Source organism: Triturus cristatus, unplaced genomic scaffold, assembly GCF_964204655.1.
Source record: "Triturus cristatus unplaced genomic scaffold, aTriCri1.1 SCAFFOLD_639, whole genome shotgun sequence".
Taxonomy (NCBI): domain Eukaryota; kingdom Metazoa; phylum Chordata; class Amphibia; order Caudata; family Salamandridae; genus Triturus; species Triturus cristatus.
The window spans coordinates 94458-119417 of NW_028188035.1; the positions used below are offsets into that span (position 1 = coordinate 94458).

Below are 24960 nucleotides of genomic sequence, written 5' to 3' on the forward strand. Positions count from 1 at the left end.
GTGCTATTTGTTTTATATTCATGCTTTTTAATAATGTGTACTAATGCTTAAATATGTTGCAGATGGCTAGATAATTACATACACATAAGGGTATTAGTGGGAATTAACACTGTTTAATCATTGCAATGATGTAGTAACGTTGTTTGTGTTTCTTTCAATTAAGATGGTCCGTTTTGGCCTAAATGAAAATGGCTGCCATTTACAGCCTGCATTCGAGTGAATGAGATGTGACAAAAGGCCTTGCTGAACATGGTTGAAAGTCACCTGATCACAGCCTCTGCACAATTCAGAAAGCTTCTGTGATGACAGCGATTCCAGGCGGGCTGCCAATCCGCTGAGTTGCCCTTGGTTGAGAATGAAGCCACAATGAACTATTCACAATTGTAATGGCTTTGCCATGGTTTTGAGGAAGAGCTTCTATTAATGCAACATTTGCAAGATTGAGTTTCCTTCTTCCGTCTTTTTATTTTTGTGATTTTTTCTGAGCGGAGGTTTTCCAAATGTAGCGATGCTACATCCTTTCTGCTCGCTCTGCTTAGCGGCTCAACGGATATTCAGAACTTATTTTGTTGCTATCATTTTGTAAGTTTCATTATAAATATACTAGACTAGAGAGGGTCCGTGTCATTGTATTCGGGATTTTTGAGGCCACTTCTTTCTGAACCCATGCTGGTGAGGATCGATGCTGTGAGGACGGCGACTCGAGAGACTTTACTGAGAGACCTGTCCTGACCCATTTATGACATTTAGCTAGAATAGGTAAATATGAGAATAATGATTTTGCTATTGATTGACTTTCACTTGAACTAATTTTAGATAAAATTACCTTATGTTTGAATTACAGTGTCGGGTGGTTATTTCTTTGTCAGTTATTGAATTCCTTATTGTGACTATTAGTGTTTAAATCATGACTCAAGGCAATACCAATTTGGTCGCATCGGCCTTAGTGTAGATACAGAGTGTTCAAGGAGTTTCCTCTCAGGTTCAGTGCGGATAGAGTAATAGAGCGTATGTTGGTGTGATGGGCCCTAGTGAATGAAGAGTGTATGTGCGTGTATCTGTGAAATTACTCTATCTGTGGAAGTAGGGAGAATTTATATGCTCTGATCTGCAGCAATGGCACCACAGACATTTTTTTGAGTTTCATATTATTTCCTTTAGACTGAACACCTCTCACATTCGTATGCAGAGTTTTTCTCTTTCCATTTTGCAGATTATTTTGATTAAAAATGGCAAAGACATGCAGAATTATTTTTCTGCTAGTTAAACCTTAGCCATGTAAACTGTTGTAAAAGTCTAGGTGTTCTTGCAAATGTTGTCTATGAGTAATGTAAAATCTGTGCAGAATTGTTCTTGGTATGTCAGTAAGCATAAAACCTTGAAGAGCATTGAGTGTACTCACTCTATACATGAGCGCGCGGTGCATGGACTGCACTCAAGGGGAGGAGACCTGTGGTTGGATGAGGGACACTCTGCCACATGCCCTCCTAGGCTGAGCATATATTCTTTGACTGCTTCATCAATAGAAAATTCGGGAAACAATTTTCTAAACCTAAGTTCAGTCCACCTTAGATCCCATTCAAACGAACTTCAAGAGAATAAAATTAAATTAAATCTTTTCACTAAATGAATAGCAAAGTTGGGCAAGTGTTTTCTACACATTTAGTAACAGAAAATACACCCTTTTATTTAGCATTCAAAAAGATAGTTTATTGGATAATAATAGAACAGAAACAGAGATTTGTATTTTATTGCAAAGAGAGGTGAAAGGTCAGAGATGAAAACCCAAAGAAAGAGCCTTGGCACAGTGACCAGCCCCACTTCCCAGCCGATGCCCCTGCTGAGGTGGCAATGTGTGCTGTCTCCACAGGTACATTTGCAAGGGATATGGCACATAAAATGCTCTCCATTGACCTAAGTTTTGAAGGTTAGTAACCAAAAATTGACTATTCATTGTCAAAGTAAGAGCGCTCGTCCTTGGTCAATGCCAAGCCGCGTGATGACCCTCTGGGCGCCCTCTCGGTTTTCTTAGGTGTCCTCTCATTCAATGTGGGCGTCTCCTCGCTTGCTTGTATACGCGGGATGCTGGTGTTGTGTTGCTCATTGTGTTGAATTGTCCAACACATTCTATGGCTATGTTTGATGAACCCCCCTAGGAGAAGCAGAAGAACGGCAGGGGTGGTACTGTGGAAGGGGTTCCTCCTCCCTGTCTGGGCATCTTGCTGTAGGTTTCCTGGTAGATCAGCGGTTTCATAAGCAGAGACCCAGCTTCTGTCTATAGTTTCTGTTCACTTTGTTTCTCCTCTTGTGAGACCACTCTGCCATCAACCACTTCCTGGACGATGGTCTTCACAACGCGGCTTCTAACTGGATCTGGGGTTGAAACAAGAAAGGAAGAGGTGAACAATGCAATGCAGGTAGTATACCTTTAGAGGAAAAGATTAGTGCATAAAGGTAAGAGAGGGTGGTGGACATGTTGGATAAAGTATGGCATTCTGATCTCATTTCACAAATCAGGCATTAGATTTTGTCATCTCCATTGCATCAATTTTTGTACCTAAATTAAACATAGGTAGGGAAATAGCTTTCTAAACTGCGCCCGAACGGTTTCATTTAAAAAAAAAAAAGGCTCAGAATTAAACTGGTCAAAAGTAATCATGTCTGTTCCTCATGTAAATGTGCCTTTGTGAATTTCCTAATTTTGGTGTCTGTATCTTGTGAATGGTTTAACATTGAAAATATGCCTCATACACCATTTCTAATAATGAGACTACACTTTAATTTTCACGTATCGTTGGCATTTGTATTATTTGAGACATTTATTCTAGACGTAAGCCCCTAACGCGAACCATCACATATGTCTCATTTGTGAGCGCTTTCAGGCTGGTGCATGTCCCATATGTGATGATAGTATTGAAAATTGTGATATAGTGCTTGTCCACTATTGCTGTTCTTGTGGTGGTGCATTTATCTTATACACAGTGACGTCAGTGCATATGCTTTATGTCATTATTTGATGTGTGTTTTTTTCCTTTTTGTAACCTTGCTAATGTCAGTACCCTGCCTGAGGGGAACATTCTACTTAGTGCATATGTCCCTTGTGAAAATTACAATGTGTATACATCTGTCTTGGGTGAACAATCTAGTGGGTGCATATACCTCACGTGGCACTAGTGCATGTGCCGGCCACATTGGAATGCTCGCTTTGCTGATGTAGCGCCTCTGCAGATCATTCTAAAATTGCTACACGCCACTCCTTCGAACATGCTAATATTGGTGCATGTTCCTCATTGTTGATAAGTTTACACTGATGCATGTGCCTCTTGAGAAGGGACTAGTGAGTGAAAGTGCCTCATATGCAGGGTCTCGTGTAGAGCAAGTGCCTCATGGTCATTTTCTAGTTGGTGCACATATGTCATGTGACTATTGTCATTGGTGTTTTTCCATCATGTAACTATGAACTTTGGTGCATGTGCCACATGGGAACATCCTGATTGATGCATATGATTCCTGTAAATGTTCTAGTTGGTGCATGCACCGTGTGTTAATGTGCTAAGTATAAAGGCAGTGGTGTAAGGCTCTCCTGATGGCGAATGAGCTTTATGTGAACTTGATCGTTGCTGAATGTGCATTGCTGCCTGTATATTCTATTTGGTACATGTGCAGAATATTTACAGACATGCAGGTACAGATTCTAATACTGACCAATATTTCTCATGTAAGCATCCTGTTATTGCTGCGTGTCCCATCATTGAACATTCAATCATTGGTCCTTTTATGTCATGTGACCATACTGACCTCTGGTTCTAACATGCCTAGATCAAGATGGCTGTCTTTACATACCTTGGTCATCAGGCCCTCTCCGGAGGCAGCTTTTCTCCACCCCATAGTTAAGCAACTCTCCATGGCAAAAAGGAGTGAGTGAGTGTGTGCTTGAGGGAGAAAGTACCAAAGTGTGTGATAAAAGAAGGAGCGAGAGTGGGGCCTCTACTGCATCAGATGGATTAAGTCCAAGCTCTGCCAACAGTTGGTGGTTGCAAGTAAATTCATTCATTTATGATGAAAGAGGGAATTCTAATTCTAAGAGGGAGTATTTTAATCAGGCAGTAATAAAATACATGTTTCCCTTTTCAAGAGGAGGTTTTTCCAACACGTTTGTGGGGCAGTAAATAATCCTCAAACCAAAATCCCAGGATCATCCAATTATTATATTATTTCTGTTTTTTCCATCCTTTTTATTCAGTGACACATTTCAAGTGCTAAACAGGCATTTATAACTTTTCCATTTCATGCATAGAACTCATGCCAACATATCATCATAAAGCAGCAATGTAACATGTGACTCTAGCACTGTCGGTGAAAAGGAAAGTGGAACAAGATGGCCGCTTACAATGTTAACTTTAGCTTTTAAAGTTGGTAAAAGGTGCCAGAGGTTACCTTGCAAAAGGTAAAACAACTAGATGAGTGCAGCATGTTGTATCGTGGGAGGGTTAAAGCCACAAAATGCGATTAGGCCTGCTTGAGCAATGCCACCTCTGTGCTTTCTAATCTATATCTAGAGACGTTAGGCAGTGCAGGACCAGTCTTTGGTATCTGGTGGGATGGCAAGAACTACAGCTGCCACTGTGGAACTAAGTGTCCCACACACATCCTTGGGCAGTGAGGCTTTATTATACCAGGCAGAACTGCAAACAGGTGGGGTTATGGCAACAGAACCCACCACTGTCACATCTAGCCATTATCATAACGCAAAAGAGGGCACCCTTACCTTTAGATGAGTGAGAGCCAGAACTCTTGGGCTGTTGCTCGATATAGCCACTGAAAGGAAACAACATACATACACATGACTGAGAACGCGCTTGGTTTATAATCATTCTATAAGCAATGTTTGATGTCTGGTGTCATTAGTGGTTTCAAGTAAGGTTTTTGCCAAGAGCTTTCCTATGTCACTTTTTTGGGCGAATTAGGGCTCCCCTCTTTCCTGCAATGGCACCCCAGGTAAAGGTATTTGCCTGGAACCAAAATATCGCTAAAGTGTAGGTGTTCAGGATTTGCCATCGTCTTACCTGCCCTGACCGTCCAGCAGGCGCCGGTAGGTCTCAATCTCCCTCTCCAGCCGGCTCTTGATGTCCAGGAGTTGCTCGTACTCTGCCATGTTGTTCTCCATCTCTCCCTTGATTTGCGTGAGCTCCTCCTCTACTTGACTGATCTTTACTTGAAGATGTGCCAGCTGGGCGCAGTAGTTGCCTTCTGTTTCTGCCAAGCCGGCTTCAAGGGATTGTTTCTGCCGGTAAACAAGACAAGAAGGACAGGCGACACATGGTAATGGAGTGTGTTCTAAGTGGCACTGGGTTGTATGTCTGAGCATGATGAAGAATGGTTCCAGCCCATAACCCTGCCCCAAGTTCAGAGTAATATACTGCAATCAGGTATGTTGAGGTGTGAAAACTCACCAAGCCTGCCTTGGATTAGGATTGAAAAACAGGCATATGCCAATGAAACACATGCAGTAGACGTTTGCGACCTGAGAGATTACTGCCTAAGCCCGAGAAGAGTCCAAGTTGCTATTAAGGCAGCATGGGAGCATGTTGAATAGATTCCAACTCTCATTTCCTATCATTTAGAACATATATATTGCATTTTCATGCAGTAGACACTGAAATATTGACCATAAGGACTGCTTGCTTACTCTCCAATTCGTCTTTACCCTCACGCTATTATTGAGAGAGTTGTGTCCCATAACTTAGGAAAGTTTGAGCACTGGATCTATGCTTTGATTTCTTGTATGATTGTTAGTATAGTTTATAGTTTATGCATGTGTACAGTTTTGTTTGTTCCTGGAAGTTGGGCTTAGTCCTTACATTTACTTAATTTACAAACATTTATTAGCTTCACTTTTGGAGCTGTTAATGGCCCTTGACTCAGTTGCTAGAACTCTTTGGAATCTCTTTTCAGACCTATGCTGATCACATGTCATTGATTGTCAGACTAGATGGTAAATAAAGGAGCCAGCCCACACCTTCAACATGTACCTAAGGAAGGTGGCACATTGGATGCACACTGACTCCTTCTCTCTTAATGAGGGTAAAACTGAGGTTGTAGTGTTCGGGCCTGATGCTAAGTGGACCGCCAAATGGTGGCTGAAGGAGCTTGGAGATTTCCCCGTGCCAGTGCCTCCAGCATGCAACTGGGGTGTGGGAATAGACAGACTTCAATTTTGAGGCCGCTGTGGAAAATGTATGTACCACCAGTTCCAGATTATTGTATGTTCTTGATAGGTTCTTGCCTTACATACCTAAATCTGCTAGAAGAGATATGAGCAGCCACTTATCATCTCTCGCAAGTACTATTGAAATTCTCCTCTAGTGGATGGGGCTAAATATCTTATCCAATGCCTCCAACTCCTGCGGTACCTTGCTGCTAGGCTAGTTGTAGGCCTGAAAAGCAAAGAGTCTATTACTGCATATTTAGACAAATGACATTGGCTGCCTGTTTACGAAAGAGGTTTATTGAAAGCGCTTTCGCTCTTTCATAAAACCATATATCAGGTAAATCCCAAGATATACGTGATGCCAGTGTTTCATTGTATATTCTTGGCAGAGCACTGAGATCTTCCAACTCGGGCCAGGACAACGTAGTCTGGTAGTTCTCACAGCTAGAATTTGGAATTCCCTACCTCCAATCATTGGGCTACAATCGGAGCTGATGCCGTCTAGGAAAGTGGTCAAGACCAATATGCTTGACCTTAGTTTAGGAAATCTGTTGGTAATGCTACTCTGTCCCTCCCTGATGAGATAGCTCATGCATCCTGCTTTTCTAATCTCCCTTAAGCGCTGGTCCACTTCTAAGGATGTGGCTGCTTGAGCTCTGTCAATGCAATCAGTCGATCAACTAACGGTAACACTCAGTAGTTGGCTACTATATGTAACATCCAGATTGGGAGCTCAGCGCCTGATTCCAAAGACAAATGGGCTTGTTTTTGAGATTGCAAAAAATGAGATTCAATGCCAATTCAGTGACAGTGTTCTCACTAATACTGATAAGTGTAGCCCTGCCAAATATCCCGTTTCCAAGCGTGATCAGCTGCTCCAGTCCAGAATTTGTCTTTACATTCTATGACTTGTAGGCACATTTTATCCCATTATAAAACCAGAACTACAAGCTCCAGAATGCAAAGAACTAAACATATCTGGACCAGCTACCCACTCAAGGACCTAGGAAACATGGCACTTATGTATCTTGCCTTCATTCTCTTGAGAGTGACCTATGTGCTATATAAATGGTGCTTTCATCATTTTCCTGTTCCTAAAGCTCTTCCAGGAGAAATGGGGCACCTTATATGCTTGGAAAGATCTTGCGCCCTAGAAGTATCTTTAGAAAGAACTGGAATAATTGACACAACTTACCATTGCCAGAGCTGCCTGCAATTCAATTTCCAAGGCCTGGAGGGAGCGTTTCAGGTCGTGAATCTGACTCTTGCTCGACTGCACCTGCTCAACCCCGGCAGAGATTTCTTGCTTGATGGCATTGCTCTAAGAGACAGCATGGGTGTGAGTGTTAGTCACATGTCTACACATCACAAAAACTGATGGATGAACTGCTTGACTCACCCTCTGCCAGTGGTAGTCATCTGTGGTGCATTCCATTACATCATCTTTCAACTGTCTCGGTCATTACAGACAGGGGTCAACCATATGCTAATCGGTATTTAGAACACACCTCCTCCCAAACCCAAGGCATCAGCATGGACCAGTCTGTGGGAACTCAGAATGGCTGGTAAGCCCTGAGTAGACTAGGTTATAATTTACATAGAGTCTGGGTTGGGACTTACTTGGCAACATCATTTATGGGCATTTCAGGGAACATTAGTTGGTTAGGCAATACCTAGGTTTCCCATCGTTCAGTCCGCCGTATCCCACCACCCGCAAGACATGCACCAAGCTGTTTATCTCCCCTCCTCACCGCTTCCAGGAAATTTGCTTCGGCATCCCGGCGATTCTTTTCTGCCATCTCCTCATACTGGCTTCGCATGTCGCTAAGAAGCTTCAGCAGGTTGATGCCTGGCGCTGCGTTCATCTCTACGCTGAGTTGCCCTTGGGTTCCCATGAGTGCCTTCATTTCCTGCAGGAGGAGTAGCAACATATCAAGGGCAGGAATCACAGGCAGGAAAACATGAGTTTGAAAGACTACACGGAACAGTCACCTTCTGTGCTCTTTGTATAGTTGCTTTCATAGAAGTCAATTCACCAAAATGCCAATAGTAACAGAAGTGACATCATGCATAATGTGATCCCCATTAGCATTTCAAGTGTCGCCAGTTTCCCACCGTGGGCCCCTCAAGAGCCTCGTCTTAGCTGGTGAGTTGAGATGAAAGGGGCAATGATTGTGCACTTCAAACACAAACATGGTTCTTTGAACTATATTTACTTTCTTGCTCCCGTTAGTTTTGATCCCTGAGACCACTGATGCCAAGAGTAGTGCCAGGGGTACCAAAGGGTTATTCTGTAGTTACAGCTGCCATCCCTAGTCGCCACTAATTCGCATCCATGTTTGCTTTCAATAAAACAAATCATAACCATAACCCCATCATTGGTATCTGTGGATTACCAGACACCAACTACTCCTATAGAGCACAGTGTTGTTACTGGTTTGTAGCAGCATCTACTTTTCCAGAGGGGATATGAGTATATATTGTTTCTAAATTATAGCATTCTCTTTTTCCTTTTTAAGTGACATACTAGGCATTACCCTAAGGACATATTTTTGGCATTTTAACAGGAGCCTGTGAATTTTTTTGTCTGACTTAATGATTGTAATGCTAGAAAACATTATTATAATACGGGGTCTTGTTTCACTGTTGCTCACAGGTTTTTATCTTTTACAAAAACCTAACTTTTTTATTTGGATAAACTTTCTCTCTGTCTACTTTTTAACAATTGTGACGTTGCTCAGAATGTTCTTTTTGTAAATGTTCTTTTTGTGATTACATATTATGATTATTATGTATTTTCATGATGGTTTTTAACCCTCGAAACAAATAAATGAACTTTGAACTTTGTAATGCTAGAATAAAAAGAACAGGAATGGTAGGGGAGGGAGGCTTGACATAAGGACAATGGTTTGCATTGATCGAAGGGTTAAGAATGTTCTTCGCAAGGAAGGCTCTTGACTACAAAGAGGAAGGGCAATTGTTGAGTGAGAAGGTTGTGAGGTGTGCTGGTAAGGAGACACAGTCTAGTTGTAGGAAACAGCTAAGATTCATTGCCTGCTGCTGACATCTGGTGTCACTGGCAACTCAGAGGTTCAAAGTCCTTTACAGCACCAACTCTGCCTTTCACTCCTTTCAGGTTGTGGTAAATATTTAAATTACCTGTACTATTTTTTATGCGGTAAAGTCTAGTAAGAATAACTCAGTCAAAATAAGAGGCAGAATCCGTGGTATTAGAGGTTCTGAAAAGGGCTTTATTCCTTACAAAGGAATTATGGTTCGAACCAGGCAATCTTATTCCATCACCACGAAGGTTCAGGAAGGGATAGGCAATACATTATTGACAAGTAACAATATATATATGAGAAGCATTGCATCAAGACAGATGCAGGAGGCGTAACAGCTGATAATACAGATAAGAATACACATACGTAATGAAAATGGGCGAAATAACAGGCGTATACTAGAAACGTCATTTAAAATGATGTCACAAGTGGGTGGATCCATAAGAGAATCCTGCAGTGTCAGCAGAAATGTTTGGCAGAGATGCGCGCGCAGCCGCATGACGTGTGATTGACGTGCAACTAGAGGGTGAAGGGGAATTGACATTTAGCTCTACATGTGGAGACAGAAGTCTGGGGGGTCAGGTCAACCTAATCCCAAATCGTATCTAATATCTTTGTTTAAGGAACTGTTTTATCCAAAAGGAAAGGTCTCTCGGACGGAATCTATTCTATACTGACTGTTAGTGCATGTACAAGCGTCTATGTGTCTACATGAGATGCGAGGGGGCAGGAATCTTCCATGGTAACAGGGGCTATGAATTACTTGCATAAAGACAGCGAGGCCGGGCCCTTTGCTCGGTAGCTGGAAGGATGTTTACCTAAACTACTAGACAGGAATGCATTGGATGAGGAGCGGAGCAGATAACTTGAAGGCTGAATACAGTTTTTGGCAGGCAACAGGCCGCGTCAGGCACCGTTAGCCGCGCAGGGAGTAAGACAAAGTTCATGGACACAGATGCAGGTCCAGGCTGGAGCATTTCAGAGGCAGAAGCAGGAAAAAGGCTTGATGACAGAATTCAGGGCCTACTCGCCTGAACTGTAAAACTAGAAAAGTGAACCATATAAAGTCGGTGGCCAATCATACTTAGGAATGGAATATTCGACCCATTCATGGCGGATCTGAAAGAGGACATGTTGACGTTGGACGCACATGTATTTGCGTCTTCATAGCTGGAACTGGAGGGAACATACATGTACTTCTAGCATGTACATGGAGCCGTTGGGGTCTAAGATAGGGGACACAATTGACCATAAAAATTCATATTTCCTCATTCCCTCCTTGTCCCCTACGGACCCTTATGAAATATCCATCTTCATCAATCCATCAATCTGTTCATATAGCATCATTTGTTCTTCTTTCTTCTTCCGGGATCTTGAATGAAAATTCGAAGGCGGGATACACGATGTGGCACACAGACCACAAATCGCTGGCCCACATTGTAGACACAAGCAGCAACTGAATAGAATGAGAAAGCCAATACCTAGGAAGGATAGGATCCTCCATCCCCAGGCTGACAACACGCTCCAGAACCAACCGGACCAAGTCCAGGTGCCTGGATTCTGGTGCATCTGGCTTACGATCTTATGAAGTCGAGTTATGGCTTTATATACTGACGGCGCGTTTTCTGGTATGAAAACACAGCAACTTGATCCGATGACCCTACAAGCTCCGCCCCTATCGGCCAGGATGACGTCAAGGACAAGACGATTTTGAAGAACAACAATCCGCATCGCAGACTGCTCCTCTGTTAAGTTGCCTAAGGCGGAAGTAGTTTCATTCACTACTGCTTCAAGGGTTCTAGTTAATCTACGTATCAACTTACTATTAGTGACTGTACCTATGTAGGGAAAGAAACCTTTATTGAAATCTGTGTATTGCTCCCATGCTGTTTCGGTGTAGTCGACAATCGGGAGATCTCTCTGCTGTCTATTGTGTACTAAATGGGTATTCCTATGGTAATCAGGCGGGGCTAGGAAAACAGGTGGCAGAAGGAATGCAATGTAACAGGTACCATCCCAATCTAGGGGTAGGCGTATGTATGCGGTGTGACCACAGATGAAGTAGGAGTGACGAGAAGCTCTAAATGTAGATTTGCCTTTATCACTGAATTCTATTACAGTGGTACATTTACTATGGCCCATGTGTATTGAATAAATGTATGCGTAACCGACCCACTATCCAGCTTCCGGGTTCGGCGACGCGGGCAGGTTGAATAACCTCCAGGGGATGTCTGTATAGTAAGTACATACCGGCGCGCGATTTGGAGGGTGGTTTCCTAATACCTGGGCAGACCTTGGGCGCTCTAGACACTTATAAAATAAACGCAGGTTTCCGGATCACTGCCCACCATCGGTACACGGTTGTATAGCTTGCATGTGAGCACTTCGACACGCCCAAATTACACTGGGCTCAGCAGCGAAGAAATGCTGATTCCTAACTTAAGCTCACAATAAGTTAGAATCCGTCACTACGATTCATTACTTTTTAAACTTAGACTTTTCACCATCCGGGACTTGCACATCTCAGTCCCATCCCCGGTTAACTGCACCTGGGTAACCACATTTACTATCAGAGTACCAGTGCACATGAGAGGTGTCACACGCTCATTTCAATATGTTCTCGTGTTACATAGTGGAGATCTCTCTCCTATGACTTCATGTTTATGATATCTTCCTATGCCTCTACCTTTCCCCATAACACCATTATACTTTAGGGAACGAATGTGTTTCTCCCCCTGTGGACGCGCCATGCACCTGATGAGGAGCTCTTTTTAACATGAATTGGTGAGTCCTGACGTAACCATGACTTCTTTCCTTTTATAAAGGGCTGTACATCCAACCAGAACCTGACTGTGCTACTTGTTTTAACCGTTTTTTACCTTGCCCTACCTTGTCTCATGTCATGTAATGATTAACTGATCAGATAACTGGTAGGCATCCAGTATAATTGATAATCTGGATTATATGAATATGATCACCACTTTACTGCACGAGTGGTGTTCGACTCAACTTTTGTGTTATAATGCCTACAATTCCAAGGGTGGCTTTGGGTTCTCATATATATATTTTGTTGATTGTTTCCTTTCTCTAGGTGACCCCCTCTTAAATCAATACATAAGGTAGGGGCGCCTATTAAGGGTTGACCGACATAATTGTTCTCACCCTTGTTTTTCTCACCACACTGTAGATAGTTTTTTTCGAGCACACTTCACTTCATTAAAGGTCCTGACGAAGCGCCACGAGATCCTCCTGACTCAATGCGCGCGAAACATGTTGACCATAAGAGTCGAGCGTAGCTAGCCACTCATCCGTTGTGAGCATAGATAGCTTTTACGGCACTCACTCCCCTTTTTAGGTCTCGCTGAGCCCAGCGCATGCGCTGGCTCGAAGAGACATTTTATATGTGGGCTTCAAAAAGTGCTACCAGGCCAGCCTAGAGGTACAGTGCATGTGCGCGGGCGCGCGCGCCACGCTTACTTTCACTTTCGCGGCTGCACGGCCGCTTTGATCGCGATCACGATCACTTTCACTGCGCAGACCCAGCCTCCTCTGCCGGCACACTCACAACTGGCAACATTACGAGGGAGTACGTGCCACGTTACTTCAGTTAATTTTACTAGCTGCTCCTTCTCCCTTTTTAATTTCCTGACCAATTTGCCTTTAGTTTGACTCTTCAACTACACCTATTAAGCACCATTGGTAAACTTTAAGGATTTCATTTTAGATAAACATATTTTAATAATTACTAGGGATAAAATCCATCTTTACTCAATTTAAGTTACTCCTATCCCCTACAGAGTGCCGCCTCCATCAAATTTCGTATTCACTTGTAATCTTGTGCACTCGCAGCAAATGTGATGCCCTGGTGGCACAGCAGAGATGGTATGACGTCACCCGAGCCCAGCTGGGGGTGCCCCTTCCATTACATTCTTAATAAAGGTAAACACATGTACAGAGTGGTATGCAGCTTCATAGCAAGAAAGGTATGACAACGGACTGGCTTACATTCAGTAGGACAAATATGAACCTATTTAAGTCCGAATAAAATCACTGCCTGCCAAGCAGACAGTATTAGAAGTTTCGTAAATTAAATGAGACTTTGGGAGAGAAAGATGAAAGCTCTAAACGTTCCAAAAGCGCTTGAACTTTAATATCCCTAAGGGAATGGAAAGCTGTACCCGAGAACACACACTCATGAAGTGAAAGAGCAAGCATGCCTGCTGGAATCAATCTCAAAGTGTCACTTCACAATAATTATATTATAGAAAATGTCAACCAAAAAACAGATTATGATCAAACTTTCACAAGCTTCGTTACAGCATACACTGGTACAGTTTGCAGAAATCTGCTGAAACCACCGGATGCCGTTAATTTGAAAACGGGCCATCATGCTGTGAGCACATCTGATCCAGCCGACACCTTTCCCTTTAATGATCACTGTTTAGAGTTGTCAAAGCCAGTGGGTTCAATTTAACTACACAGGGATTACCAGATAGTCAGTGCATCATTGCAGTGAATGAAAGAGGCTAGAACAGGAAACAAGTGTCTTTGCGGATACTGTGCTGGAGTACACAAACAGCTGCATGAATACTTACGATTTGTCTCTTCTGCAAACTCGCCTTTGTGGACTCACTTGCCGTCTGCGAGGGGACAGAGACTTTCCTCTTCTGTCTTTGATTGGGGACTGGGCACTTGAGGACTTCAGTATCTGGAGACATTTTGTATGTGGGCTCCAAAAAGTGCTACCAGGCCAGCCTAGAGCTACAGTGCATGTGCGCGGGCGCGCGCACCGCGCTTACTTTCACTTTCGCACGGCCGCTTTGATCGCGATCGCGATCACTTTCGTGGCCGCACGGCCGCTTTGCTGCGCAGACCCAGCCTCATCTGCCGGCACACCCACAACTGGCAACATTACTTTTCTACAGCGCTTCGAAGCCTGAACTGGTCTAGCGCTTGAAATCAAGTAAGCAGAGATTCACAATGTTATTTTACATCGCAAATCACGCAGTGTTGGGCAAGGTGACACCCCTACACGTAGTTATGAATTACAGTCTCGCTTGTGTGAAGCCGGCCCAGGTACAAACAGTGTTCACGTGGGTTGTGAATGAACCCGCGATGGTGTGAGACTCCGGGGCAAACCCTGGGAAGCCCAAGGTCTCTTCAGCCCGATGTGTCCGTCTCTCGTCGCCCCTCCCCTCCCTCACGTCTCCTTCCTCCTTCCAGTTCTCACACTCTGCTTTCCTCCCTCCCTCACCTCACGTCTCCTTCCTCCTTCCAGATCTCACACTCTGCTTTCCTCCCTCCCTATCTCACTTCCTGCACACAAACCTTTCCTGGCTGGGGACCAAATCTAAGAGACTTGAGTGAGATAACTAACTTAGGAACACAAGACAAAAAAACAAGCACTTTCCCAGCACTTGAAGCTGTGTGCGTGCACTACCCAGAGACGCGAGGCACGTCCAGCATTCACCGGTCTGAGGCTCGTGCACGGAACTAGCGGTCGCAAAGCCTGGGGTGCACAAGATCACACCTCAGATCTGTGGTGCACGTCTGCCACTCACCAGGCTCACGGAGTTAGCAGCAGGTGATATGGATTCAGCGAAACCTGTCGCCGGGGGACACACGGTGGCCACAGGCAATGGTGAATGCTCCCCGAATGTCATTTCCTGATGCCATATTTGTTTTTAAAATCATCTCACGGGCAGAAGCATGCACATCTGTCACTAACAAACCATCCCCTGCACCAGAGATTAATGCAGTGTGTCTGCACGTCTCAGGGGCAGGGAACCTACACACTTATCACTAACAAACCATCCCCTGCACCAGGGTTTAATGCAGCATGACTGCACGTCTGAGGGACAGGGACCCTGCACACCTATCACTAACACACCAACCCCGCACCAGGGACTAATGCAGCCTGTCCTAATAGAGTCCGGCGGGGGACCCTCTACGTACCTTGCAGGGGGGCCCCCTCAATTATAGTTACGCCACAATGGGAGAAAGGTCAACAAGAGCACTCTTTTTTCAGTGGGAGCACACAAGTGAATGGGTCTGTAGCACTTCTGAAAGTTCATTCACTGTTGATCACATAAGGGGCGCTGTGATGTAGTTTTACTCCTGCTTATAATACCGCCACAAGCATTCGGTAATAAGATTTCTGCACAATTTTCTCATGAATCCAGGTCACCCGAATAAACTCGTCCAACTGGTATGGCTGTGCCTTTCTGGTCCTAGCAATCTTGAGCAGGTGAGGGGTTTGTTGAGCTTTCAGAATATTTCCTAGTAGATTAAACAAATCAGGATTCCTTGCAGCGTCCAACTTTACTACCAAAGCACAAGTACTCATTTTCTCTGCCTATTTAAAGAAAAAGCAAAGAAGAAATTGCTTAAAGGATGCTGTGCTATTACATTATGAAGAACAAGCATTTGCAATGCAATAGGTCTCGCATTTACGTGAGTTTAAGTTATTGGCATTGTAAATAATGCCTTTTTTTTTTTTTAAACGGAAACAAAAATAAAAGACATTGTCATTTGCAATGTCAATAGCTCAAACTCACGTAAATGCGAGACCTATTGCATTGCAAATGCTTGTTTTTTCGTGTTGCACGGCCTCCGTGCTTTTAGCACGCGCACTCCCAGCATGTAACACATAGTACTGAACACCTTGCAGCGAGATGGACTCTGTCATATTTGAGGTTTTTTTTCAACATTTTCACAATTTTTTATTTCTTTGCCACAGAGTAGGAATGGACCTTTAACAACGGAACAGTTCACATTCCATTGAGAACTTTTGGTTGCTAATGCACCCTAATGGCGGTGTAACTTAACGAGTTTGCAACAGTATGGCTGAAATTAATGATTACATGTTTTAAGAAATTCATTCTTTCGCGGAGACTTTCGGCAAGGCTTAAGGGGGATACAAAATGCACATATAAACCCACTTGGAATAAATAACGTTATTAAATCATACTAGGAAAAACTGCATTTGCTATTCAAGAGCAGGGTCGTGTTAGCAGCACCGTAAATAGTTTACTCGCTCTCCTTCTCAGCAGTCCCGATTCGAGTCCTCAGACTTTGGGACTGCGGACTCAATTCTCGTAACCATTCTAGTTAATGGATTGGGTCCACCACAACCGGCGCCTCCTGGCACCGCACTCTCCAGGTGCCCTCTCCCTGCAGAACATGGCCTTCTTGCCCTCTCAGCAATCACATCTTCTGGCACCCCGCCACAACTCCCCCCTACCTCCCTCTCTTTCACTCAGGACCTCTCTTTCACTCAGGACTGGCCCGCCCACCCCTCCACCATCCCACTGCGTCCGGACGGGTGCACTGTCCAGTTGTGAAGCACGTGCCCTAAACTAGACAAGGAAAGAAACCAGCCCTTATCGCAAGTGGAAAGTGAGCTTAGTTGGCTGTAGCATTTTAAAATACGTAAACAATGTATGAGATATGCATATTAGATGTTTTATATTTTTATTCTGTGTTATTTCCAGACTGTGTTTCACATGAATGTGCACGGGAGGAGAGTCAGGCACATTGAACGCCATTATACTTCCCAAGGTGCACTTCGCAGCATGGCGCTGTACACACAGCACAAGTAGGGGGGGTGGTGGTGGAGGGCGGCACTGTGCACACTTTTAGCACCTGAGTACTGTGCACAACGTGGCATTGCACCTAGATCTCTCGTCATTACACCAGTCATTGTGGCCCTGAAATGTCACACAGTGGAAAACGCCGACTGTATACGTTTACTGTGTGTGAACATTTTTGTTAGTAGACACATACTCATATTTCTGCATGTTTATCTATACGTTTGTGTATTTTGTATTTATGGGTGTGTTTAGAATCTAAAACCTTCATCGGATTCATGCAAACTAATGTTTTTATTTATACCCGTGTTTATACGTTTCTGTGGTGTTCGGCGCAGCTCGAGCCTTGCCCCTTGCTTTTGGTTATTGGAACAGAGCGCGCGGTTTATTCGCTGGAACAGGGAAGTGAGGAGCTGTCAGTCCAGACACAGGCCGTGGTGTGAGCTGCATGTGTGCTTACATGTATGTACATGCTGACATGAAACCCTAGCAGGAAGCTTTGTGAATGCTAGAATGGAGTCAGTGGCCGGCCCGGACATATTCTGTGGCAGGAGGTACCTGGCGCAGGTATCTGTATTGTGTAGCGAGGGAAGGGGCCATACTGTGCTAGGTGTCTGCCATTTGTGATGTAGAGCTCTGCGCAACTGCCGTGATGGCCTACACGTCCGCCAAACAGGCGGTTTATTATAGCGCCTCAGGCGAAAACCGATTTACAGGAGCACTATGGGGTACCATTAAAGACGCACACGTTCGGGTTTTCTGTTACATTCAAACCTGGCGCTGACCCTGCTTCTAGCGCTCCCTCGTTTGCCAGTTAACACTTAAACGCTATTTTGGATGGATAATTGTGCAACAAAATACAGGGTTTAATGTATTTTGGCGAGTTTGCCAGCTGCTTTACTCGAGTCCTATAAGATGAATACCACACGCGGGCCCCTCGGTCGAAGCGGGGAATGTGCCGCTCACCAGGGCCCCTGTCCGGTCCTTTCACGAGGGCGCAGACACCGCAGTCCGAAACCGAGCCCCGGCTCGGAGAAACACGTCCAGCGACTTAGAAAGCAGCAGATTGTGACACAGCATTATTGATATACACGCGGAATGGGAGGAATGGCGTGCGTTCCTAGTGCTGAATATTTAATATTATTTTTACTTTCTAGATTTTATTTGAATCAGTTTGACCGCGGCCCATGTTTAGGTCTCGCTGAGCCCAGCGCATGCGCTGGCTCGAAGAGACATTTTATATGTGGGCTTCAAAAAGTGCTACCAGGCCAGCCTAGAGGTACAGTGCATGTGCGCGGGCGCGCGCGCCACGCTTACTTTCACTTTCGCGGCTGCACGGCCGCTTTGATCGCGATCACGATCACTTTCACTGCGCAGACCCAGCCTCCTCTGCCGGCACACTCACAACTGGCAACATTACGAGGGAGTACGTGCCACGTTACTTCAGTTAATTTTACTAGCTGCTCCTTCTCCCTTTTTAATTTCCTGACCAATTTGCCTTTAGTTTGACTCTTCAACTACACCTATTAAGCACCATTGGTAAACTTTAAGGATTTCATTTTAGATAAACATATTTTAATAATTACTAGGGATAAAATCCATCTTTACTCAATTTAAGTTACTCCTATCCCCTATAGAGTGCCGCCTCCATCAAATTTCGTATTCACTTGTAATCTTGTGCACTCGCAGCAAATGTGATGCCCTGGTGGCACAGCAGAGATGGTATGACGTCACCCGAGCCCAGCTGGGGGTGCCCCTTCCATTACATTCTTAATAAAGGTAAACACATGTACAGAGTGGTATGCAGCTTCATAGCAAGAAAGGTATGACAACGGACTGGCTTACATTCAGTAGGACAAATATGAACCTATTTAAGTCCGAATAAAATCACTGCCTGCCAAGCAGACAGTATTAGAAGTTTCGTAAATTAAATGAGACTTTGGGAGAGAAAGATGAAAGCTCTAAACGTTCCAAAAGCGCTTGAACTTTAATATCCCTAAGGGAATGGAAAGCTGTACCCGAGAACACACACTCATGAAGTGAAAGAGCAAGCATGCCTGCTGGAATCAATCTCAAAGTGTCACTTCACAATAATTATATTATAGAAAATGTCAACCAAAAAACAGATTATGATCAAACTTTCACAAGCTTCGTTACAGCATACACTGGTACAGTTTGCAGAAATCTGCTGAAACCACCGGATGCCGTTAATTTGAAAACGGGCCATCATGCTGTGAGCACATCTGATCCAGCCGACACCTTTCCCTTTAATGATCACTGTTTAGAGTTGTCAAAGCCAGTGGGTTCAATTTAACTACACAGGGATTACCAGATAGTCAGTGCATCATTGCAGTGAATGAAAGAGGCTAGAACAGGAAACAAGTGTCTTTGCGGATACTGTGCTGGAGTACACAAACAGCTGCATGAATACTTACGATTTGTCTCTTCTGCAAACTCGCCTTTGTGGACTCACTTGCCGTCTGCGAGGGGACAGAGACTTTCCTCTTCTGTCTTTGATTGGGGACTGGGCACTTGAGGACTTCAGTATCTGGAGACATTTTGTATGTGGGCTCCAAAAAGTGCTACCAGGCCAGCCTAGAGCTACAGTGCATGTGCGCGGGCGCGCGCACCGCGCTTACTTTCACTTTCGCACGGCCGCTTTGATCGCGATCGCGATCACTTTCGTGGCCGCACGGCCGCTTTGCTGCGCAGACCCAGCCTCATCTGCCGGCACACCCACAACTGGCAACATTACTTTTCTACAGCGCTTCGAAGCCTGAACTGGTCTAGCGCTTGAAATCAAGTAAGCAGAGATTCACAATGTTATTTTACATCGCAAATCACGCAGTGTTGGGCAAGGTGACACCCCTACACGTAGTTATGAATTACAGTCTCGCTTGTGTGAAGCCGGCCCAGGTACAAACAGTGTTCACGTGGGTTGTGAATGAACCCGCGATGGTGTGAGACTCCGGGGCAAACCCTGGGAAGCCCAAGGTCTCTTCAGCCCGATGTGTCCGTCTCTCGTCGCCCCTCCCCTCCCTCACGTCTCCTTCCTCCTTCCAGTTCTCACACTCTGCTTTCCTCCCTCCCTCACCTCACGTCTCCTTCCTCCTTCCAGATCTCACACTCTGCTTTCCTCCCTCCCTATCTCACTTCCTGCACACAAACCTTTCCTGGCTGGGGACCAAATCTAAGAGACTTGAGTGAGATAACTAACTTAGGAACACAAGACAAAAAAACAAGCACTTTCCCAGCACTTGAAGCTGTGTGCGTGCACTACCCAGAGACGCGAGGCACGTCCAGCATTCACCGGTCTGAGGCTCGTGCACGGAACTAGCGGTCGCAAAGCCTGGGGTGCACAAGATCACACCTCAGATCTGTGGTGCACGTCTGCCACTCACCAGGCTCACGGAGTTAGCAGCAGGTGATATGGATTCAGCGAAACCTGTCGCCGGGGGACACACGGTGGCCACAGGCAATGGTGAATGCTCCCCGAATGTCATTTCCTGATGCCATATTTGTTTTTAAAATCATCTCACGGGCAGAAGCATGCACATCTGTCACTAACAAACCATCCCCTGCACCAGAGATTAATGCAGTGTGTCTGCACGTCTCAGGGGCAGGGAACCTACACACTTATCACTAACAAACCATCCCCTGCACCAATGCAATAGGTCTCGCATTTACGTGAGTTTAAGTTATTGGCATTGTAAATAATGCCTTTTTTTTTTTTAAACGGAAACAAAAATAAAAGACATTGTCATTTGCAATGTCAATAGCTCAAACTCACGTAAATGCGAGACCTATTGCATTGCAAATGCTTGTTTAACTAGGTGGTTGACTGAGCCAATAAACTTCAATTTCAGATTAACCAACCTTTTTAATCACCTACATCTACACTCCCGGGCCCTCACACGCATGCACCATACGGCAGGGAACAAAAGATCTCCGACAAAGAGCCCCTGTATGGGTGCCCGTCGGGTATTGCACCGCCGACCCGACGAGGAGCAGAACCCAGATGATGAAGCATGACACCTAGCTTGCTGGGTGTGTGAGGGTTCTAGTTCCACCCTGAAGGGATCCCCTTCCCTTGTGCACTTTCTTTCGTTAGGTTGAAGTCTGAATTGGAATACTTTATTCCCTGTCGACTTCCTGTCCTGCAGGAACTACACATCTCTTGTTGATACCATGTGTATTGAACCATTCTTTCTTACACATAATTCGCCTCTAACTGTAAATACTGACATAGCGGGCAAGATTGGTGTAGCTTCGGATTCAACATTCAGGATCATGAGATTAAGTGTAAAGTTACCTAATCCATATACTTCATTTTCTAGATCAGTTCCTGTTCTTTTGGGAAGTCCCTCCTTGTTAGGGTAGCAGACTTTAAGTAAAACTAGGTTCAGGTTTCCCCAAACCCAGTTGTCTTGATAAACTACTGAATTTGAATCTAGGGAATTAATCAAACTAAACCATGCTCCACAGGAGCCATTGTGTGTGAATGGATACGGAAAGAGAGGCAGAACTCCCTTGTATTTCTGATAGGGAGGGAGTCGGCCACATATCCAACAATTTGTAGCATTGCTGGTCTGATGAGAATGATGTAACATACTAATGAATGTGTTGTTGCGCAGCGCAAATCTATAGGACAACTCATGCGGGGGTAATTCGCTAAAAGAATGTTCGTCAGTAGCATTGAAAGCACGCTTGGAAATAGGGTAATACATGTGTAATAATATACTGGCAATGATAATCAGAAGACTTAGAAAAAACATAATTAACAATGTCACTATGCAGTGACTACGAAGTGATTTACAGTACGCATGTTTCTTGAGCTGTTTCTGTCTATTTCTCTCTCTATTTCGGTCTAGAGGATACATGTCAGAGACAAATTCAACCGATTCACCTTGGAGAGGACTTAAACAATCAAATTGTCTGACTTGCTAGAACTTAGTTTCAGTTTATAGTTTTCTTTTTCTGTCTTGTCAACCAGGGGGAGTTTTGAGTCAGTCTGTGAGGGAATGCAGGGCTGATAATTCAAGTTGGATGATAGTCCATGAAATTTTTTGATATGGCTCGAGTGCAACCACCCTTTACGTCCCTCAATCTTCACAGCTGTCCTTGTGGTCAATAAGACGAGTTTAGGCGACTGCCAGCGAGGCTCCAGCGGGTTTCTTCTGTCGAAGTTCCTTATAAGTACAAGATCTCCCGGAACCACGTCATGGGGCTTCACCTCAGTGTTATCGGGAAAAGCTGCAGCTACCTGTGAACGACAAGATTGTAGTGCAGACATCAAGGAAGCCAGGTAATCTGTCAGCATATTACAATCAACATCAGTTATTTTACGGGGTATAGGCGTCCCCCACATATTCGGTGGTCTACCGAAGATCACCTCATACGGGGATAGCCCTGTTCGAGAGTGTGCTACCATTCTCATGTAAACGAGCGCAACTGGTATAGCTACTATCCAGTCGACACCTTTTTCTCTACATACTTTTGACTGTCTAATTTTCAAAGTTTGATTATGCCGCTCCACGAGACCTGCTGCCTCGGGATGTCGGACACAGTGGAATTTCCATTGATAGCCTAACAAAAGTGAAACATGTTTCATTAGCTCGGATGAGAACGGTTGGCCATTATCTGAGTACACGACACGGGGCAAACCATACCGTGGGAAGAATTCTCGAACTAACTGTTTGGCAGTAGTCGGGGCAGTGTAATCTGAGACGGGATACGCCTCTGTCCACCGGGAAAGAGCGCATACAACTACGAGGACATATTTGAATCCTCGACATCGTTCCATCTGGATATAATCCATCTGGAGGACTTCAAAAGGGTGATCGGGGGGTTGAAATCCACCCTGTTCTACAGGTACGCCTTTTCCTGGATTGAACTGACAACAAATCATGCAGGTACGTACTTTCTGTTTAGCTGCTGCTCGCAAGTGTTTATTGAACCAAATGTGTTGAATACTGTCTAGCATAGCTTTCTCTCCTAGGTGCGCTGGACTATGTATTGTGTTAATGATGACCTGAACCATTGAGTCGGGGAGAAACCATATAGATTTTCCCTTCGTCATCCATCCTTGATCCGTTTGGATCCCTCCTAATTCAGTCCATCTCTTTATTTCTTCTGGTGTAGCATGCGTCTGTATGTCAATTACATCAAGGGCGGGATCTTTAACTGTCATGCAGTGTGTTGGTGTCGGAACTATCGTCTTTGTCGTGTCAGTTGTATGAGTCTGATTCTGAGCAGTCTGTTTAGCTGTTCTGTCAGCTAGGTCGTTACCCTGAGAAATAATGTCAGTCACTTTTGTATGGGCTTTACACTTCATAATCGATATTGCAGTCGGCAGATGTATTGCATCTAACAGAGCTTGAATAAGGGGACCGTGCTGGATGTGGGCACCGTGAGAAGTTAAATAACCTCTCTCTCGCCAAAGCACGCCGAAGTCATGGACGACTCCGAATGCATAACGTGAATCTGTGTATATGTTGACTTTCTTATTTTTGGCTTGGATACAGGCTTGTGTCAGAGCGATGAGCTCTGCTGCTTGAGCTGACAAGGTATCTATACAATTTGTTTCAATAACTTCAGTGTCTGTTGTGACTGCATAAGCGGCCACTAACTCTCCTGTACTTGTTCTCATGCATGAACCATCTACATACAATGTCAGGTCTGGATCTGATAATGGAATATCTGTCAAGTCTTGTCTGGGTTTCGTCGTAATAGTAATAACTTCAATACAATCATGTGCCAACGGGTCTGTTCCACTTAATGGCAAAAGTGTGGCAGGATTTAATGTACTACAACGTCTGATTTCTATGTGTGGCTGGAACAATGTCAATTCATAACCCGTCAGTCTTGCTATAGTCAAGTGTTGTGTTTGGGTCCGGTTCAAGAGAACCTCTACTGCGTGTGGTACTTGTACTGTCAATTGATGTCCTAACACTATGGCATCGCTTTGTCTGATTGCTAAAGCTGTTGCTGCGACTGATTTCAGGCACGCAGGAAGAGCCTGAGCTACGGGATCTAATGTACTGGAAAAATAAGCACATGGCTTGTGTGATCCTGCTTGTTCCTGCGTGAGTACTGACAAAGCAGTACCTTCACGTTCTGTAACAAAAAGTGTAAAACGTTTGCTGTAACATGGTGTTGCTAAAACAGGTGCTTGGCATAAAGCTTTCTTTAAGCTTTCAAAAGCTTGCGTATGTTCCTGAGTCCAAGGGAGGACAGTCGATGTCGCTGCCTCCTGTGTTGTCAACTGAATGAGTGGTTTCGCTAGAAATGCATATTGAGGGATCCACTGCCTACAGTACGAAGTGAGGCCTATGAATGCCCGTACCTCCTTTTGTGTCTTGGGTGGCGGCATGTTAACAATTAACTGGATACGGTCGGGTGTAAGCTGTCTTCCCCCCTTGGACAGCAAGTGCCCAAGGTACACAACTTGCTGGACACAGAATTGCAGCTTTGAAGGGGACACTTTGTGCCCCTTGTCGGCTAGGAAATGTAAAACCGTCAGTGATGCTTTTTCACATTCAGTTTCGCTTCGGGCGGTGATCAGCAGATCATCGACGTATTGAAGCAGGGTAGTGTTAACTGGCATGTGGATACTGTCAAGTTCTCTTTTCAGTGCTTGGCTATAGATGCTGGGGCTTTCTGTGAATCCTTGAGGTGCGCGTGCGAATTTAAAACTTCGTCCATTTAAACTGAATCCGAACAAATATTGGCTTTCCGGATCGATTGGGACGCTAAAGAAAGCGTTTTTAAGATCAATTACAGTAAAGAACGTTGCTTCTGAATCTATAGCTGTTAGCAATGAAGAGATATCTGGTATTGTGGTACGATGCATTTATTTAATTCTCGCAGATCAATAACTAATCGATATACTGGTGGTGTTTTTGGATCTGTTCGTTTAAGAATCGGAATTATCGGGGAATTACACACATTGGAGTCCGTTTCTACAACCACTCCTTGTGCAATGAGCTCGTCAATGATTTGCAGTAAAGCCACAACAGCATCTGGGGGTAACTTGTATTGTCGTATTCGTGGTAGTACCACTCCTATTTTGAGTGTGACTCGATATGGTGTAATATGC

The 24960-nt window shown here is 44.5% G+C and overlaps 1 protein-coding gene across 1 annotated transcript; it reads right to left on the reverse strand.

Moving 5' to 3' along the window:
- Nucleotides 1-1683: 1683 nt before the first annotated feature.
- Nucleotides 1684-8135, reverse strand: LOC146770419 (keratin, type I cytoskeletal 12-like). The gene is made up of 5 exons (XM_085640473.1): nucleotides 7963-8135; nucleotides 7407-7532; nucleotides 5067-5284; nucleotides 4769-4818; nucleotides 1684-2373 (listed from the first exon to the last, which is right to left on the reverse strand). The coding sequence occupies exons 1-5, from the start codon at nucleotides 8116-8118 to the stop codon at nucleotides 2276-2278; spliced, it is 648 nt and encodes a 215-aa protein (XP_085496599.1). The 5' UTR covers nucleotides 8119-8135; the 3' UTR covers nucleotides 1684-2275.
- Nucleotides 8136-24960: the final 16825 nt, after the last annotated feature.

What these genes read in the sequence shown, in the direction of transcription:
- LOC146770419 (XM_085640473.1), bottom strand. Translation starts at nt 8,118, where the DNA reads ATGAAGGCACTCATGGGAACCCAAGGGCAACTCAGCGTAGAGATGAAC. An exon ending in AAGCAAATTTCCTGGAAGCG is followed by an intron (nt 7,533 to 7,962) that starts GTGAGGAGGGGA and finishes GCTGTCTCTTAG; the next exon opens with AGCAATGCCATCAAGCAAGA. An exon ending in TGCAGGCAGCTCTGGCAATG is followed by an intron (nt 5,285 to 7,406) that starts GTAAGTTGTGTC and finishes GTTTACCGGCAG; the next exon opens with AAACAATCCCTTGAAGCCGG.